General features: G+C 54.8%; 1 protein-coding gene across 5 annotated transcripts in view; it reads right to left on the bottom strand.

The window, feature by feature from the left end:
* The window catches only part of CTIF (cap binding complex dependent translation initiation factor), a 250,086-nt gene that overhangs the window by 100,290 nt on the left and 130,268 nt on the right, over positions 1-19,528 (bottom strand). For all 5 annotated transcript variants that reach the window (XM_036244763.1, XM_036244764.1, XM_036244765.1 and 2 more), the window contains one exon: positions 15,893-15,969. In XM_036244763.1, coding sequence (XP_036100656.1) covers positions 15,893-15,969 — 77 coding nt within the window. The remainder of the gene's footprint in view (positions 1-15,892; positions 15,970-19,528) is intronic.

The raw sequence follows: 19,528 nt of genomic DNA, 5'->3' as shown, positions 1-19,528 counted from the left end.
ACTAGCAAACGCTCTGGAGACTCCAGCCTGAAAGGATGAGAATTGGGCTCTGGGCCTCGAGACAAAAGTCCGAGGCTGCCCTGGACCCACTAGGAAGCGCAGATCTGTCCAGGCACCCTCTCCTGATCTCGCAGCTTCTCTCTTCCTCCGGCGTCCAGTATCATCTCCTCCTTCTCTCCAGCACGAACGTCCCTCCCCGGCTCCACCATGCACATGCCATGTGCCTTCGAACTCCGTGCCCTGGCACCTGCTGTCCCCTCCGGTGGTGTCCTCCCCTCGCCTGGACATCTGCATACAGTGAGGCATCTCTTGTTGCTCTCGGTCTAAACTCTGCTGGTTTTTCAGGCCCTCAGCAGAGGGTGCACCTCCCTGACGTGCCTCTCATCTTGGGCCGTCGGCAGCAAACTCTGCAGCCAGGCCAGTCTGTCCACTATCTCTATACACAACCCTCGCCTCTGTTCAGTCACTTGCCAAGAATGAGCATCCCCCTGCTTTCTGCCTGGTTCCACTGTAGAGATGGATCACATTCCTCCTCCTCCAGGAAGGCTTCTTGGCTACTCTGAACCTGAGAATTCTTTCTTTTCTCAGAAGTTTCAGGGCCTGTGGCCTAGGACTGTACTATCACACACACACACACACACACACACACACACACACACACATGCAGGTATGTGCATATACACACAGATATATAGCTACACATGACAAATGTATGTGCATACACATACATGTATGCAGATATACAAAACAAACACCGCACACACGTATCCCCCCCAATGTTATTAACTGTAAATTCTCCAATATATCTTTTTTCTCCAACTAGACTATAAGCTCCTGGTGTGCCAGGCACAGACTTAACCTGTGAGGACCACTCAGGAGACACCCCTCCCTGACCAAAGCCCCCTTCCCAGCCCTACTTAACCTCTCTGTCCAGGGGCTGATGCCGGGCATTGCTCTCGCCAGCTGGGGATCATGGGGTGGGGGAGGCCAACACTGCAAAGTGCTTTGGCTGCTGAAGGAAAGCGTCCTCGCCCCAGAACATGCCCAGGTGATCAACAGGGTGCACACGAACATCATTAAGTCCTAGGAGTCAAGCAACTTCAAGGTAGCTAATCTGACCCCGACTCTGACCACAGCAATGCTTGAGGGGGCAGCCCTGACTGTTATTGGTGGGTAGTCATTGCCAGAGAAAGGGGCAGCTTTGAAGGTCTCCCCAGCTCCCTGCCCCAGAGCGAGGGGGCGAGGCCTCAGGCTCCCCTCCAGGAGAGTCGCCACCTGGCTTTGAGCCAGGGCTCACAGGGCGGGCTCAGTGAGGTCTGAAGAACCCAACATCCCAAATGGCCTGGCAGACAGCGAACCCTGCCCCAGGAGATGGCCAGCTCTATCCCAATACCCCCTTTAGGGGACCCCACGTGGCCACTACCTCCATCAGAACTAAGTGCGTGGAGGAGTCTTAGGACGGGACCACACCTTTACAGAGAAAGCTTCGCTCCAGACCCAGCCCTGAGAGGCGCGAAGAAGACAGGCTAGTGGCGATTTCCAGGGCAAGGGGGCTGCCGGGGGAGTGGGGCTGAGCCCTCCGAGGCGGGCTGATGGCCGAGCAGAGCTGGAAGTCCTGCAGGAGGTGGGGCAGGCCGATTTCTTCGCAGCGCTGCCCTTACAAAACGCAAAGCCTTGGGCACTCAGAGAGGTTTCTTCCTTCTCGACGCTCCCAGGCGCTTGCTCCGTGGTGGGACGGAGCGGGTGAAAAGAGGCACAGGATCCCCCGTGGGAAGGAATCTGTACACTCCAATATCCGGAGCAGCTGCAGATCTGCAGGGTCTTGAGTACATCGTGTAGCCCCTGAGTCTCACCTGTATCTTACAATGGGCACACTGGCATGCGTCTTCTCTGGGAGGCATCTTTGTTTATGTTGTTAATATTTATATTCTTTTCTCTCCAACCCAAGGACGCCTCCCCTATCACTGATCGACAGATTCGAGTATTTCAGTATATTTCCAATGAAAGCACCACATTTTATAATCACGGAGACCATAGTGTTTAAGGGGAAATGTGTGTGTGTGTGTGTGTGTGTGTGTTGAAAAGTTTCCCTTTCCTGCAACTGCCTGCTGGACCCTGGAGGACAGGTAACAGCATCCTTTGGCTTAAAACCTTCCCCTGGAGGACAGGTAACAGCATCCTTTGGCTTAAAGGGAAGGAACACTCTAAACCTTACTCCAATGTGGAGAGGAGCCACGGACAAGTAGGATGGACACACAGACGGAGGACAGGATGAGGAAAGCATTCTTGAACAGATCTGAGTTGAACCAGAAAATAGGGTGAACATAAAACCCTACACCCACTCAAAGCTATCGGAGGATTTCACTTCATCACTTAAAGTGGAAAAGCGCAATGACACAGGGAAGGAACTAGAAACAGATTAGGACAGCCCCCAGTGGTCCCCACACACCACATCCACACCTTCGTGTGGTCCGTTCCAGTGTACCGGGTGAGTCTGTGTGACTAGTAGAATGTGGCAGAAGGGACGGTATGTCACTTTCGAGATAAGTTTACAAAAGAAGTGGAAGCTTCCATCCCTCTCTCAGATCTCATTCTGTTATGGGCACCCCACAGAGAGGCCCACATGGCAGGAAATGAAGCCTGTAGCCAACAGCCAGTGAGGAACTAAGACCTGCCAACAACCACATTGCTGAGCCTGGAGGTGAATCTTCCAGGCCCACCTGAACCAAGTCTTTAGAGCCGCAGTTCCCACCAACAGCTTGGCTGTGATCTCCTGAGAGACCCTGAACCAGAACCACTTACTTCAACCAGAACTGCCTGCTTCAACTGTCCCTGGCTTCCCGACCCTCAGAAACTGTGTGCGATAATGTTTGTTATTTTCAGCTACAAAAATTAGAGGGATGATTTGTTCTACAGCAAGAGTTAGCTAATACAGATTTTGGTGCTTGGACCCAAGGCGCTGCCATAACAAAAATCTAAACCGTGGGAGTGGCCTTGGGACTGGGCACTGGGCAGGAACGGGAAGGGTTCTGAGGTCAGTGAAAACCTGAAGTGCCCTGAGGAAACTTAGAAATATGCACTTGGAGGAGGTTGCTGGCGAGGGCTTTAAGGGAAGTGAGAAATACGTTACTGGGAACTGGAGGAGAGGGGAGTCTCGCTATGTGGCAGCAGAACATTGAGCGACACCATCTCCTGCAGTTACGTGAAAAGTAGAAAATGTACCTAATGACTCGAGTGATTCAGCTAAGAGATTTCTGGCCAGAGAGTGAAGGTGCTGCTTGGCTTCTTCTTGCTGGGTATGGTGAAATGAGAGAGGAAACAGAAGCTTAAAAAAGGACTGTTACAAAAAAGGAGCCAGGACCTAACTTTTGAAGATTCCCAGACTTTCCAGATGGCAAACAATGCTGACACCAGGATACACTTCCGAACAAAGATCAAACCCAGGCACTCTCGGGAGAGCACGGTCCAAAGAGGAGGCTAAGGGTGTGACTACGACTGTGAAATCCTTTGTTAAGATTTCAGTCCTTTGAAAGATGGGAGGTGATGCCTCAGAGGACTGTTCAGTGGGACAAAACGCTTTAAGATTTTGAATGTGTGACTCAGACCTTTTCACTCAAACAACGGAGCTTCAGAAAGCTTAAGGGCATTGTTCTACAGCAAAACTCAAAGTGGAGAAGGGATGATCTTAAAGAGATTTATGGGTGGGCCTTTATTTAGTAAAAGTAGATCCCAATTGGATTCACAAAAGATCCAAAAAATTTTTCAAAAAATTACATCAGCAGAAACGATGACAACTTGGGCTGGAAGGGACAGAGACTATATAAAATAAAAATATGCTGTTAGACCTCTGAAATTCTACTGGCAGGGAACTAGATGAGAAAATGACTCAGCTGCATACACATGCTACCTTTCATAGAAAAGAAAGAATGACTTAGGAGCAGAAGCAAGAGCCCAGAATATTCATTGGGCTAGTGACATGACTGCAATCCCATGAAAGACCCTGTGGGTAGACAGCAGAGCCAAGAGTCATGTAGGATAACTCCTGGGCAGGAGTGGGACTTAGCTCTAATCGAGGAAACTGCCATCATTTGCTTGGCTAGATTTCAGAACTGCTATGGACCAATGACTTGTGTATGCTTCTTGTTTCTCTCCTTCTTGACAAATAGGGGCGTCTATGACAGTTACCTTATCTTTGCTCCACAACTGTATGTTGATACGTGTGTGGGGTGCAGGCTCAGAGATCAAGAAGGAGCTACACTTGAGCAGATGTACGTAAGGAATTGCACCCAAAGAGCCTGATGCATACCTAAACACAATACAGATGATAATATTCTAGACTTTGAGCTGATGCTGTAATCAAATGAGACACTGGGAGGGGTGAGTGTATTTTGCAAGTAGGAAGAATGTGGATCATTAGGGGCAAGAGGGGGGGTGACAATAGTCAGCCTCGAAGATGACTCCAATGATCCTGGCCTTCTGGGATTCACATTCTTGTATAGTCTCCTCCCATATTGTACCAGGGGTAGTCTGTGTGGACAACAAAATATGGCAGAAGTGACAGAATGTCACTTTCAAGATTAGGTCATAAAAAGTACTGCATCTTCCATCTTGGTGTCTGTCTGCCTGCCTTCTGTTTCTCTCTCAGATCATACTGGAGAAGCCAGCTGCTATGTCATAAGTAGCCTTATAAAGGGCTCCACCCAGTGACCAAAAACTAGTGAGGAACTGACACCTGCCAACCACCTTGTGAGTGAGCTTAGAAGCAGATCCTCCAATCCAGTTGAGACTTCAGATGACTAGAGTCCCGGTCAACAACTTGAACACCCTCTCAAGAGAGACCCTGAGCCAGAACTACCCAGTTAAGCTGGTCCTGGATTCCTGACCTTCAGAAACTGTGCAAGATAATAAATGTTTATTGTTTTAAGCTCTACGTTTTGAAGTAATTTGTTACACAGCAACAGATAACCAATACAAACATCCAGGCCAAGCTCCATTTCCAGCGAACTAACATTGGGAATGATAATGGCAGAGTTCCTAAAGCGTCCACACACAACTGTAAACACAGACATGTGTATACTACAAACACAAATACAGGTGATGAGTCCTCAGGCTTGTGTGTCCCTTGGCATTTTACCTGCTTTTAGAGCACCATCTCATTTAAACTGCAAAACAGTCTTAGAAGGTAAATGTCCTCTTTTATAGATAAGAAACATGCCTCAGAGATGAAGTCATGCCTTTGAGGCTCCACTTCTAGGCAAGGTGACCCAAACCAAATCTACACGAGTTAGCACACTCAAGGGGCCACCTACACATTTGGCTGGAACCAGGGCTCTGCAGTGGCTCATGTTCTGTGATGTCCAGCAAATGAAGGTAAGAGCAAAAATGATGTTTGACTACAGTAAGATGGTTTTAGGCTTTTAGGAGCTAAATTCCTGCCTTTAGAAAATACAACCCATCCACCCTCCCTCTCCACCCGCAACGTACTGGCTTCTCAGTGTGCTGGACACTCTCAGCACTAGATCATTCTCTTAACTAGGTAGTCACTGGCCTTCCCTGGGTTACCCAGAGTGATCACTGACACCTCCGTTTGAATATGGGACGCTCGAGTGGTAAATCCAGGCACACATGGAGCGGCTTGAGAATACTGAGAAGTGAGGTGGACGAGGAGGCAGAGATGGTTTTCCCCAACGTGGGCAGAGTAAGCAGCACAGAAAAATACACGAGAGCTTTGGCTAGAAAAGGGTGCCCCGACTCCCGTGCCGGCCCGAGGGCGGTGGGGCTGAAACTGTACGGCGGGGCCTGGGGAGGGAGCTGGCCTTCAGGGGCCCTGCCTAGAGGGGTCCCAGTGATCACCTTCCCTACCCTACTCCTGACCAAGCATCTCCTACCTTCTGGAACATGCGGGCAACGTCAGAATCCTGCCCCCTGCCTGTCCTTTCCCACCCCTGCTCTGCCTCTCCAAGCCACGGCTACAGCTCCCAGTTCAAGGCGCCGGGTTTCCGGCTCGGGGTGGCCAGGCCATGCCATCTGCTCCCTGGCGCACGCAGCCAGCTTGGAACGAGTGTTTGCTGTGCCCATTTGGCCACCAGACCAAACATGCACACAGCCCCACACAGTAATTTTTTTTTCCTTCAAACCATTTCTCATGTTTTGTTTTAAGTCCACACAGCTTTCCTGAGTTCGGCATCAGTCCTGACAAACAAAGTCTGAAATTGGATTCTCTGTCCATGGACTCCGCCCCTTGAAGACAACTCAAGGGCAGCGCATTCCCGAGGGAGGGCTATCCCGTGGACCACGCTGGCTATTGTGCTGGGCTCCTCTGTTCACCTGGAGAGGTGACTCGGGGCCCGGGGGCTCGCCCTCCCACATCCCAGTGCCCTGCATGCTCTCGGGTCTCCCGCCCAGGCCTGAATCGCTCAGCTGCTGCACCTGGTCCAGGTGAGCCAGGTAACTCAAGCGTGGCGGGGAGAGCTCTCTGTCTATGCCAGGCCTGACACACCCCAAAATTGTGAGGAAGGGCAGGGAAGATCAAGGGAGGACTAAAAGGAGCTTGGAGAGTGAGGGGTGGGACAGACAGACCCTGTAAATGAGAGGAAGCTCCGAGGGTCAAGGTCACGGAGGGGCTGCCATGTGGGAACAGGAGTGAGCTTGGCCCATGCCGGGAACCGAGGGGCGAGGGCCTGGAAGTGCAGTGAGCAAGGACAGGAGGGAGGTGGGAGAGGACAGGCTGGGCAGGCCCGTCTAGGGAGGGGGTGAGGGCTGGTGTTGGTAGGGGCCCTGAAGGTCTATGCTGTTATATGCTGTCTAATAATTCCTCCAAAAACCTCTGCAATATTAATAAGTGGGTGACTGTACGTTTTAAGCTCCCATGAACTGTTGGGAAGTTTGTGTCTGCCAATGTGGGCATGTCCACTGCTGGGCTCGGGCCGTCTGTCTGTCTGTCCAGGCCTACTCAGAAAGAACCAGCAGCTCCATCCATTCTGCATTTTAAAGGGCACGAAGATGCCCTCAGGTACACGGACAGCTGAAGACAATGACATAAACTGCCCCGTGACAGATGCCCACTGGGTATGCAGGGGACACCTTGATCTCAATTTCCCCCATGGGTGCTAAGCACGGGCATCACCTCCCGGGACCCGAGGGCCTGTCTCCTTGAGTAACTTCAATTCTGCTTGCTGATGTCTTGCCTAATTGAGCCCCTGCATCACTTCTGGAAACTAGGGCCTCCCGAAATACTCCAAACCATCATGGAGGCCACCTCGGCTTCCCCAAAACACACACTGGAAGAAACGGCTAAACTTAAATTACTGGGAAGACTCAGAAATAACTCTCAGAGCTCAGGGCAAATGCTGACTCAGGCAGGAAGGCTTCTTAGTATTTTTAAAACCTGTGCTCCCGTCCCTGCTGGGGAGCCTTGGGGAGTGGAGGGCACCCTCATGCGCTGGGCCTGTCCTCCTGGGACTGGGGGAGCCGGCAGCCTCCCAAGAGCTGCCCAGCGTTCTGGAACTCACTATCCTTCCTCTCACAGGGTGGCCCCTCCCCCAAACCTGGGACATCTCTGGGCTGTTGCAGAGACTTCCTAGTATGTCCACACACCAATCAGCCGGACCAGGATCTCCAGGCATCACTGACCCAGGGTAGGGGTGCAGCAGGCAGAGGGAGGGCAATCCTGTGTGGTGAGTCTGGTCTGAAATCTCACCATTCATCCATCTTCAATCATGTGCTGCCTTCTCAATCCACCTGAAAACTGCAGCCCTCCCCCCGCCTTCATCACCCTGGCACATGACTTCTACTCAGGGGGTGTATGGAGGAGGCGGTGAGGGACCCAGAAGAGAGGCCAAGCGTGCTGAGGAAGGAGCCAAGGGATGTCTTCCAGCAGGAATCTGGGTGGGCGCACAGGCTCTGGGGCCAGGCTCGGGCTCAGCTACTTCCCTTCTGGGCGTAAGTTACTTTCCTCATCTGTGAAATGGGAATAAATGGTTATCTCCTGGCCAGGGTCATTGGAAAGACTACATGAGCTGATATTGGTAAAGGGTTCAGTGTGTCTTGACCATGGACGTGCTTGTGAAATCACTGAGTGGCTTCCAGGTGGGGTGGAGGGTGGGCTGGGTTTGCCCAGGGGACTGCGGACTGAGAACTAATGAGATGCACAGCCTGTCCTGTGAGTAAGGTGACCCCAGGCACAACCATCTCAGGCAGCCAGAAAGCTGGGAGTATAGGGGCTCAGCCAGGAACAGCTGGGTGCTCAGGGTGCAGACTGAAGCAGATTTGGTCCTGAAAGATATACACAGGAGCAGCAGACATGGGCTGGCTTTCTGGAACTTTCTGGAGAGGGCGCATGGGCTGGGCCGAAGACACCCAGGGCACCGGTTATTTGCAATAAAAGCCCCAACTGGCCTCTGGATTGTCACGCATCCCGTCTTTCCCAGCTCAGGGCTAAGGAACGGAATATTCCTGGGAAGGGTTTTTCCATCGTTAGTCCTGCGCTCTCGCCGGGACATGTGAGAGCTGGAATCGGCTCTGAGGAAACCGTGGCCACATCACCAGGACGAAGACCTAGATCTACAACTGCTGGTCCAGCGTCTGGTCCTCCCCTGTGCACCGACCAGGGCACGGGGGTCCCAGGAGCGTCAGGAAGAAGAGGGGACTCATGTTTCTGCACGTAGCGCTGGCGCAAGCCTGGGATTTCTCATGCACCTGCCGTCCTACGTCATCCCCTGGCACCCCTACAGGCTGCGCATCCATGTCCTTGGGGACAATAGGAGAATGGGCTTGGCGAGGGTCCTTATTTTCTCAAGATCTGCTGGCTGGTGAGGGGTGAGCAAGTCCTGAAGCCCAGGGAGCCTGTCCGGGCCCTGGCTGCCCACCACACACACTGCCCCCGGGGGAGGCTGCGCAGCTTGGTGCAGAGGCCCGGCCCCGTGGTGTCCTCAGAGTCACCTGCTTCCATCTGCTCCAGCAAAGGAGGCGGGGTTGGAGGTTAACACTTGTGGGCCAACTTCTGGACGTCCAGCATTTCAGAAAAAGAGACTAAGTCCTCGAGGAGGAGTAATTAAACCAACGCGGTGGCTGGTGCGCATTCTACTTCCTGTCCCGGCACAGACCCAGTGGAGATGCACTTAGGTCTCTACGGGCAGTTCCTAGCCAGCACCCCCTGCTCTCCTGGCTAATAGGCACGCACCCCCGCCTCTTTCTCAGTCCCCGTCCCTGCCCCCAGGGGTCCTCCTTTGTCATCTAGGATTTGTGGGCTCTGAATGAATTCTAATAGCTGGAAAAAGGGGAAGAAAGTAAAAAAAGAGAAGCAATGCTCCATTTCCCAGCAGTGGGCACAGACCAGGAGATGCCCACTGCAGGGTGGGCAGGCTTGGCACCCGGCACCCTGCCAAAATGAACAAAAGGACCCCCGCACGGATACAGGTACTGGGCGAGGTTCATGCTGGTCTTTCCCTGGGGGAGGGGCCCAGGGCCTTGTTTGCTCTCCCACCAAGTGTGATGCTGGGCGCAGGTCCGGAGCACGAAGCACGTGCCAGGAAAGAGGGGCAGGAAAGGGTTCATAGGTGAGTCACGGGCTCACCTTGGCAGGGCCCTCTTGCCATCTGTTCTGCCCAGGAGCAGTGGGCGAGGCGGGCATTGTGCAAAGGATGACCTGGCCATCATGATTTGCACACAGGCTGGGGTCTTCTCCAGGCACAGCAGGGCCGGCACGTCGATCAGACACGGACCTGGACCTCTGGCTTCAAGACTGAGCTGCTCTTCTTTCCAAGAGAGTCCGCTTGGGGTGGGCGTGGGGAGGAGGAGAGGAGCCTAAAAATAATTCCTATCTGACTCATTTTGCTTAGAATCTGACAGGGCTGCCTGCCAGGTGGGGGTTTGCCTGTCCCATTTTCTCATCTATCTTTAGCAGGGACTTAATGAGGGCAATTTCCTTGCTGGGATATAAAGGCAAACCGTGGGCAATGGAAGCGTGGATCTGTCTCGCTGTCCCCTGGGCTCCTGATGACGGGATGACAGCGACGGTCACCGCAGGGCTGAGCAGTCTGGAGGGCCTCGGGGATGCTGCCACCCAGATGGGAAAATGAAGCAGGAGCCCCTCAGCGAGACCCAAGCCAGGTGCCGACGGGCAGAGGAAGGTCCTACCTCCTCGTCCCCCCACCCCCAGCTCTGCTTCCACCACACAGACAAGAGAAATTACTCAGGCCCGAAACCCATCCCTCACATGCTCCTTTCCCTTCAGCATCTCTCTCCGTTTGAAAAAGCAAGCACAGTCAACCCTGGTTTTCATGGCGGGCTGTTCCGCAAAGTCCCGCGAACACAGCTAGCGACGACTGGACCGTGGCTCCCAGGGGAGGGACGGGGTGAGGTTCCCATGACTGTATCCCTCTATTCCCTCCAAGTGATCAATACATAACCTGCTTTATGTGTTTCTGTCCAAAGACAGCTTCTCCAATATACATTGTTGATGCACCGTATCAACACGAACTCACGGCCAACGGCACTGTGACGCACGCATGAATGAAGCTTTTCAACACACCACACACACTCTCCAGAAGGCACATCACAGCCTTCTGGCACTTAGAAGCACTAGACAGCACTTCAGCGCTACGCTCGGGTGTCATTTTAAACAGCAAATTCACCAGCAAAAGGCACACGCGTGCAGGAAACACGCCGCTGCGCAGATCACTGAAAGGACACGTGTTACCGCCCGAGCAATGGAACCAGGGGGCAGGACATGCCTTGTTCAACCTCTGCTGGGAAGGTGTGCGTCGGGCAACCAGGTGTGCATCGGGCAACCAGGTGTGCAGGAGCTGACGCAGACTCAGGGCTCGGAACGAGGTTGACTCCTGCTCGGCTCCTGGTGGACAAGATCTGGAACTCACTCGTCTTCGACAGGATGAAGGACTCCCGACTGGGGACGTGATCAGAGGCGCTGAAGGAACAGCAGGCTCCCGAAAGCAACCGTGCCTTAGAGATGGGGCACCGGGTATCCCCCAGGGTCCTCCTGGCCCACACGCCCAGATGTGAAGAGGAGGAAGGGTAGGTGGCTTCCAGAATGAATGAGCATGGGGTAGAATTGTCAGGCGTGTTGAGGGGTGGGCTTCCTAGGGGTCAGTGACAACTCTGAAGTTATATTTTCGTATTCAGAGTACAGATATCCCGTTTGCCTTTACCAGTGACCTAGATGAGCTTGCAAAATCACATCTGATGGCTGACACTAACTTTGTCCCTAGAGAAAGTGTCTGGCACCCAAGGAGGGTTTGGGCACATGCTGGCAGAGGGAGGGAAGGAGGGATGGAATCTTATTTGGTTCTACAATTAAGAGGACACCAAGCCACAGTCGTGGTCAGTCATAGCTGCTGGAGGACCTGCTCACACCAGAGCGCCCAGCGCGTGGCCCTACAGCACCACCTGGGACTCAGGAATTGGGTGGCACTTCTCTGGGCACCCTGCCCCTGGGCCCTAGGGAAACTGCTCTGGGCTAAGAGAACTCCCAGCCCGAGGTCAGTCCCCAGACAATGACCAGTGGACATGGGGAATGTAAAGACCCACCCCTTCACTCTAAAGAGTCACCCCAACTTCAGAACTGCCCGTGATCAGAACTTCCCACCCAGACCGCACTGCAGCTCAACTCCCTCCGCCCAGCCCTGCCCCCTCCCTTCCCAAGGACACTCCTTAGTAAGCGTCCTGCCCGTGACTCTCCAGCCCAGAGTCGGCTTCCCAGGGAACACAGACTCTGACAGACATCCACCGATTGCCTCAGTTCCTTCATCTCTTCCACTGGGGTGGGGGCGGGGCAGGAGTAGAGCAAATCCCGGCCCGGAGGGTGAGCCTCACTCAAGATCAGCGCAGCAGTGAGTGGGCAGCATGGCCAGACAGCCCTGCTCTCTCCTTTATTCAACCCTCACCTGAGGATATTTTCTCCATTGATTTTTAGAGAGTGGAAGTAGGGAGGGGAGGGGGAGAGAGAGAGAGAGAGAGAGAGAAACATCGATGTGAGAGAGACACATAGATTGGTTGCCTCCCAGGTTCCCCAGCCAGGGCGGAGATTGAACCTGCAACAAAGGTATGTGCCCTTGACAGGAATCCAACCTGCGACCCTCCGGTGTGTGGGCTGACGCTAACCACCGAGCCACAGCAGCTTCTCTGCCCTGCATCCCGAGGGAAGGGAGTTTGAGGTGCGAGGGAGCCTTTGTGGCCCCCTTCCAGGCAGCGGGTCAGAGGACCTGGAGGCACGCTGCCCTTTGAGGAATACGCGGAATAGTCATTTAGTACACGCACATCATGAAATGCATGGTTTTGTCTGGAATCAGTGAACATCGTTGACTAGTTTGCCAGAAAAAAAAAGTTGTTATCAGTTGTACAAGTTTTAAGAACATTTCTAAGGAGCAAACCTTTGCACTGTTGCTGAGCTTAACCTTTTTCTGGAACACGAGGAAAAGACATCCACAGCTCAGTGTCCATCACAGAGCCCCTCAAAGCAGCCCATGGAACCTGGGGGCAGTCTGCAGTGGGCGGTCCGGGGGGCCCTCCTTCCCTGCTGGCCCCGCCAGAGGGGCAGAGCTTTAGAAGTTGATCCAGGAGAAGCAGCGATGGACCCTGGGCGCCCTGGAGGGGATGCAAGGCCTGCTCCCTGGGCTCACGAGCAAACCCTGCACTTTCCGGGACCAGGAGTGACAGCCCGCCCCTCACTGTAGACACTTCACTCCACTCTCTCCCGACGGTGTTTCGAGGGCCTCGAACCCCTCTGATCTGAGGAGTGAGCTGGTGCTAAGACCGTTTCCAGGTATCTTACAAGGATTAGCTCATTTAAGCCTCACAATTACTAGACCCATTTTACAGAAGAGGGAAACAAGGGTTTTCAAGAGATTTAGTAATTTGCCCAGGTCAGAGTTAGCGAGTGGAGGAGGCGGGGTTTGTGTCCAGTCAGTAAGGGCACCGCCAACACCCTGAGAGTCCACCTTGAACTGGGAGACAACGCAGACCTGTGGGAAGACTAGGGCTCTCGAGCCCAGTTTGCAAGCTCCTGCCCCAGGCTGTGGGTAGCCCAGAAGGCCAGGCTCAGCCACCTGCCGAGCTGCGGGGAGTCTGCAGCTGTGGGACACAGATCTAGTCACTTTGCAGGAAGGCTGAAGCCCACAGCCCCCTACAGGCACTCTGAGGAGAGCCACAGAGACACCACGGGGACAGAGCGCCCATTTCTCGTCACGTGACATTGCAGCCACACCCCAACTGTGCACCTACCAGCTGCCTGCTGTTGGTCTTTTTCTGGGTCAAATGTCCACTTGAGGTTGTAGAGTTGAAAGGGAAAGAGATTTGGAGTCAGTAGAGGCAAGTTCAGCTCTGCCACGTTTTAGCTAACGCCTCTGGCCTCAGTTATCCCGTCTGTTAAGTGGGGAAACAGAACCTGCTCTCTCCCGCAACAGAGGGAGAGATCAGGGGCACAGATGCTGGCTGTGCCCTTTGGCCACCAAATCTGATTGCAGGCACCTCTGTCCGGTGCCTAGGGAATGCGGGCCTCTCGGTGTGACAGCCCCAAGTCCCAGGAAAGTTAACCTGTTATACAAAAGTGTTAACGACCAAAGTCCAACATGAAGGTTTGGGGCTTAGCAAGGCCACGGCTATCCAAACTCCGCTGGGAAGGTTGGGGTCCACCTGATAATATTCTGCAGCTTCCCTCAAATGTCAGAATCACACGCTCCACCGAGAGGGACTAAGGGGGCCTCTGGTGCTGGCTTCCTGCTGGCAGATAATGAGGACCTTAAACTACCTGGCTGCGTGCTCTTCTCCTGACAGCCGGCCGGGGACTCCACGGAAGCCGAGTGACCGACTGCCGCGTATTCCAGAGTGTGAACAAAGGTGGAGCCTCCAACCCGCACACGCAACGGGCCTGGTGTGTGTCTGGGGCCCTGAGCGGCAGAGCCTGACCCCTGAAGGTCAAGACATGTGATTCTTGCATCTGTCTTTGGTCCAGCTGAGCACCTCTCCTTCCAGTTCGGCCGATTTCCTCCGGCTCAGGCCCTGTGAATGCGGAGGCCGCGGCTCCTCAGCCCCCGCATAAATCTCTGGGTTTACCCGCGTGAACGTCCCTCCCTGGCAGCCTCCTTGTCCCTGGCCCTGTCCATCAGCCTCTCCTCGCAGGACATACTTTCCATGCCTTTAATCATCTTTACTGCCTGGCCTTGGACTCGGTCCCGGGTCCACATCCTCTGCGAGGTGTGCTGACCTAACCCGGCGTTTGTTAGCACGAGCGCGGCCCAGCGGAAGGGCAGCTTCCCAGAGCCTGCGTGTCAGGCTCCTCTTCCTACATCCCTGGGTCGTGCTGCTGCTTTCCGGAGCCTGCACTGTGCAGGGGGCTCCTGCTGAGCTGGGTGACCTGGCCCACGTGCGGAGGTGGGGCCTGGACGCTGGGCCAGGGGAAGCAGTCAGAGGGCGACCTCTCACTCGGAAGCTTGGGGCTGCCGTACAGCTCGACAGGCATTCTGGGGACCGTGGGGCAAGGGAGGAGGGCCCCAAGCCTTGCGCTCCCCAACACCACCCCAGTCCCCTGTGAACCCCATTCCCCCTTTGGGGGTACTCCTTGCATCCTCTATCTGCCAGGAACCCAGAAACCAGGAATGAGCCTCTGTGAAGCGGCACAGCAGAAAGGGGCACACCCAGTGGGCAGGGCTAGCTCCAACGCTCCTGGCTCAGTTTCCCCTTTCGTGCCACTGCACAAAGTGCCCAGTGGTCCCGATGTCCAAGCCAGGGCCCACTCCCTGAGCGTTTACTGTTCTCTGTTTCACATCCGCTAAATCCACCAGCTGATGACGTGGCATTCAGGTGCCCCAGTCCTCCACCCACCCCAGGCTGGGGCCACCGCCCAACACTCCTCATGCAGGGCTGAGCCTGCAGGGCAGGATCGGGGCCCCTGGTCACCCCAGCTCTGGTCTCAAGGAGCTGCCTGAGACCAGGCACGTCTAGTCTTCTGAGCAATGATGTCGGTTGGGCTGTTTCTTGGCTCTTCGAGAACATTCTCTGTTCATTGAAGGTAAAACCACAAGCCGTCCCTTTATCTAAGAAGAAATTCCCTCTAGAGGAACACCTCATTTTAATTCCTCAGGCAGGCCTCCTTCCTTCCTCCCTTTTTTGGTATTTCCATTCAAAAATCACTTATGTACGTTCAAGCAAAAAATATACTCTAACACCTCCTTGTGCACAAATGGCCACATTCTGCAGACACGGCTCTGCACCTGGGCCTTTCCATTTGAAATAAACCTGGAAGACCTCTCCATGTCAGAAAGCCTTTAAGGAAACAAAGACACGCCCAGGCCCTCCCAGGATGCCCAGCCTCAGGTGCCCCTCCTGCCCAGGGCTGCCTCACGGTGCCTTTCCTGGCCCCGTCATCACCCAGGGCTCTGAACTGCAGGGAGATCCTGGTTTCCGCTTCTGTTCAACACCCCACAGGCTCTGAGGGCAGGAGCATGTGTGGGTGCTGAGCTGTGTGATGCCTTCACAGCAGAGCTGAGCACGGACCAGGGGTGACTCCCAGTGACTGGGGTGGAGGAAAGACAGGCACCCTTGGAATTGTGATCTCCAAAGCCTCCTGCAGGCCATGTCTCAAAACATGCGTCGGTGGGGTCCTGGCCCCTCGGACTGCTGGTTGCTGTAAGGTCAGTGGGAAGATCATTTCTCCTCCTGAACTGCAACAGCCGACCTGGACTCCTGCAGGCATCCGTTCCGGGGGTCAACCAAGAGAAGCGCAGCCGCCGCTGCCTGCTGGCTGCCAACCCCACGTGCCAGCCTCACAGGTACCAGCCGGTGACCGGGAAAGCAAAACACAGGCCAGGAGCGACGGAGCTACCAATGGCCGACAGAGAACAAGAAAACCCAAAGCTCAAGATGTGGTCTCTCCTACCTTCGGTCATTTCTCCTCCTCCGGAACAACTTCTTCGTGTGCGCGATCTCCACTTCATGAGGCATCGGGTGGTAGCCCTGGGTGTGGGGGAGGAGGGGCATCGTTAGCGACTTCTGATCGAGTGTCAGAACTTCTGGGACCAGACTAACGACAATGACGTCTATGACAAAAAGAAACGGAGCGTTTGGAAAGACTGACCACCGAAGCCGGACTGAAAAATGGAAAACACTAGAGTGAACGAATTTCCCACCAGGTGATGATGCTGGAATTACAGACTCGAAAGCAGTAGGGACACAAAAGGGCCTTAGAATCCGTCATAGCCAGTCAGTCAAACTACAGATGGGAATGCTCAGGTCCAGAGAGGGAGTGAGCGTCTGAAGTCTTGCAGTTTGCCACGGAGCCGGGACCACGTCTGGGTCCCCTAGCTGCGTGGCGTTTGCTTCTCTAACATCCAGCTCCCTAACACAACAGGGACGCTGGTATCTTCTCCGAGCAGCTGAGCGGACCACAAGGAGGCAGCCCCTGCAAACCCTGGGCCACGTGCAGAGGGAACGTGCTAGAAGCCAGGTCTCCCCATCCTAGTGCAGGACCCTGTGCAGTTTTACCCCAGATCCTCACCCCTTCTGCTCCCGGGGAGCAGCTAGGAGGACATGCAAATAGCTAAGTGCCTTTTAAACTGGGGGGAAATCTAAAGATGGTCTTTCATGTATCGTTGTCATGACAACGTTTGTACATTTACTTCATGACTGGTGAAAGACCCTCTGCTTATAACATGGGGCTGATCCCAGAAATGCCAGGCCCCAGGCAGAACTTTGGCAGAAGCTCACTGGTGGCCAGCTCTGTTGCCACCTCCCTCCCTGTGGCAGAAAAGTGTGTTCTGGTGGGACATGGGAGAGCACGGCCAGTCCATTAGGGATAGCCTGGGGCCAGGGGTGGTGTGGCTTGGGCGTGGGACACCTGGGTGCAGGCTGACTCAGAGTCCTCAGGACCTCGGGCAGGGCCCAGCGTTCTGGATGTGGTCAGGGACAGTCCATTTGGCCCAACCCTACTCTACACAGGGGACTGAGGCCCAGAGAACTCGTACAAAGAGTTAGAGATGGGCAGCTCTGGGGGCTGGCAGCTCAGACCCTCTATGGTGAGGGCGCTGTAGTCTCTGGATTTGGGGTCCACAGCAGAGGGCCCTGCTGGCCCTGGGGGCTCAGGGTTCAGCCCCTGACCAAGGTGGGGGATGGACAATGGCAGTTCTGGCTGTGCCCAAGCTGGCCAGTCTTGGGGAGCTTCCGGTGGAGGGGGGGACTGGGAGGGTAGCAGTCTCAGGAGGACACAGGGACCCTGGTATGCTGGACTCCTATTGAATCCAGGGAGGGAATAACACATTTCAAAATAACCTGAACACTAGTCTCTCCCTCCTGGCCGGTCTTGCCTCGACAATGCAGTAAAAGGCATGAATGAATTCCGGGCTCCAGGCAGCCACAATGGGCCTCTGTGGCTTTAGGATGTGCTTTGTTTAATGGTTTTCTCAAAGGATATTATTTGCTTTCTTTAATACAAAACACAAACAAGGAAAAACACCAAGTCTTCCCCTTTCATTTCCCCTCTCCCACCCCGACCAGCTCTGAGCTGGCCTCTTCCCTCCCTCGGTCCCTCCCCGGCCTCAGGTCACTGCGGGAAAGCTGGGTGTGCCCCGCACAGACAATGGAAGGAAGCAGAGGCTCCCTCTCAAGCTGGCGGCCCGGATCTTAGCTCCGAGCTGGGCAGAGGGAGCTGTCCACGACCCTTGGCGTCCATGAGCCCAGGAGGTGCTAGCCGCCCCTGTCTGGGCCCCAGAGTCCTGGGTTCTGACCTGCACCCCAGCCTACTCCCTGCCCAGAGGCCAGAGCGTGAGGGAGCTACCCTGGGACCCTACCTCCTGGAGTCCCAGCCCTCTGCCGGGACTCCGTGGGGCCCAGTGGGCGTGCAGGGCCACTTAGGGCTTCTGAATAAGCCATGGCTGAGGCCTCTGAGCACACCCATCCACCCCCCAAATTAACATATATGCACGTGTGGATAACACACTGTAATAGTTAAAAGAATGGCTTTGGAGCTGAACTGGGGCGTACAGCCTGGCTCGTCCTCTTGATGGCTGAGACACTGAGAAATGACCCAACCTCTATGTGCCTCAGTCTCCTCGGGTCCTACGAGGGGTAAAGGAGTTGATGAACGCGTACAGAACACAGATGTGCCTCAGTAAGCATCTCGAGCGTCGGCCTCCTCCTCCTCCTCGTCCCCTTGCCCCTGACCCTGACACCTGCTCAGGGCTGAGTGAGCCAGCACAAGCACGGCTGGTGGTGCCTTCCTCATGGCGCCCCCGTCTTGGGAGAGGCCAGCAGGGGTGGTGTGCAGGGGAGGTGGGTGTGGGACCCCGGTCAGGGAAGACTGTGGGAATTAGCAGAGAGCCTGGTGGCCCACGTGCTGGGGAAGGACAGAGTAGCTCTGCCTGTCGTCTCTTTCTGAGGCTGGCAGGCCCCACTGGGAGGCCCCCCCACAGCTGAACAAAGTGACAAAGGTTTCAGAACAAAGCTTTTCACCTCTGAGGTCCCCCTCCCCAGGAACAATCCAGGCTCCAGAGGACTGGTCCTACCCCCAAGGCTACCTGGGGCCCCGCCTGTTGGTGTCGTGGTGAATAAATGAACGAGCCCACCTTTCTGGGGGCACCTACACAGAACTCTCAGGCACGTGGCATATGCCAGGGTGCACTGCATTTACACAAGCTTTGCTGGGGGACCCTCCCAGCAGCCACTGTGTTCCTCACAATCAAGCTGGTGGTGGGTGCCAAGTGGCACATGGTTCAAGATGCTGCCCACACTCCCCCGAAAACAAGGGCATGCTGGTGTCCACAGGGGAGTACGAGCCAACCGGAAAAGAGAGAAGGTCTGTGCGGAGCCACCACCTGCCACAGCTTAGCTGCTGACCCAGGCGACCAGGACTTTTTTTAAAGTCATTGCTGAGAGGTAAGACTTATGCATGAATGTTCATAGAAGCATTATTCATATTTGCCAAAAATGGAACAACCCAAATGTCCACCAGCGGCTGGCTGGATGAACACAATGCGGGGCACCCCCACAGCAAGAGGGGACACGGCAGCAAAAAAAGGTCTGACACACGCGGCCACAGGGGTGGCCTCGAGGACATGCCGAGGGAAGAAGGCAGTCAGCAAACACCACACGCTGCATGGTGCCACTCTGAAGAAAGGCCTGGAGTAGGTCAATCTGCAGACAAAGGGAAGCGGAGTGGTCACCAGGGGCTGGGAGGGGAGAAGGGGAGTCACTGCTCGCGGACACTGGGTTTCCTGTGGGGCGATGACCTGTTCTGGACTCAGCGGCAGTGGTGGTGAAACTCTGCATGTACTGAAAGCCATTGACCTGTATACTTTAAAAGGGTGAATTTTACGGTATGTAAATTATACTTCAACTGTAAAAGGTGGAAAAATATCTGAGAGCACTATGTTCCAGACGGAGGGACCAGCCGGCGTTGGGGGGGGGGGGTGAGTCCGTCAATGAGAAGTGAGCCCCTCTCACTCAGGGGCTCTCTGGGAAGCAGCTGCCCTAAAACACCGTCCACAGGGCGGCGCGGGAACGGGTGGCATGTCCTAGGCGA

Source organism: Molossus molossus, unplaced genomic scaffold (genome assembly GCF_014108415.1).
Source record: "Molossus molossus isolate mMolMol1 unplaced genomic scaffold, mMolMol1.p scaffold_m16_p_6, whole genome shotgun sequence".
Lineage (NCBI taxonomy): Eukaryota > Metazoa > Chordata > Mammalia > Chiroptera > Molossidae > Molossus > Molossus molossus.
The sequence above is the reverse complement of the archived record's forward strand: the minus strand, read 5'-3'. Positions and strand labels throughout refer to the sequence as shown.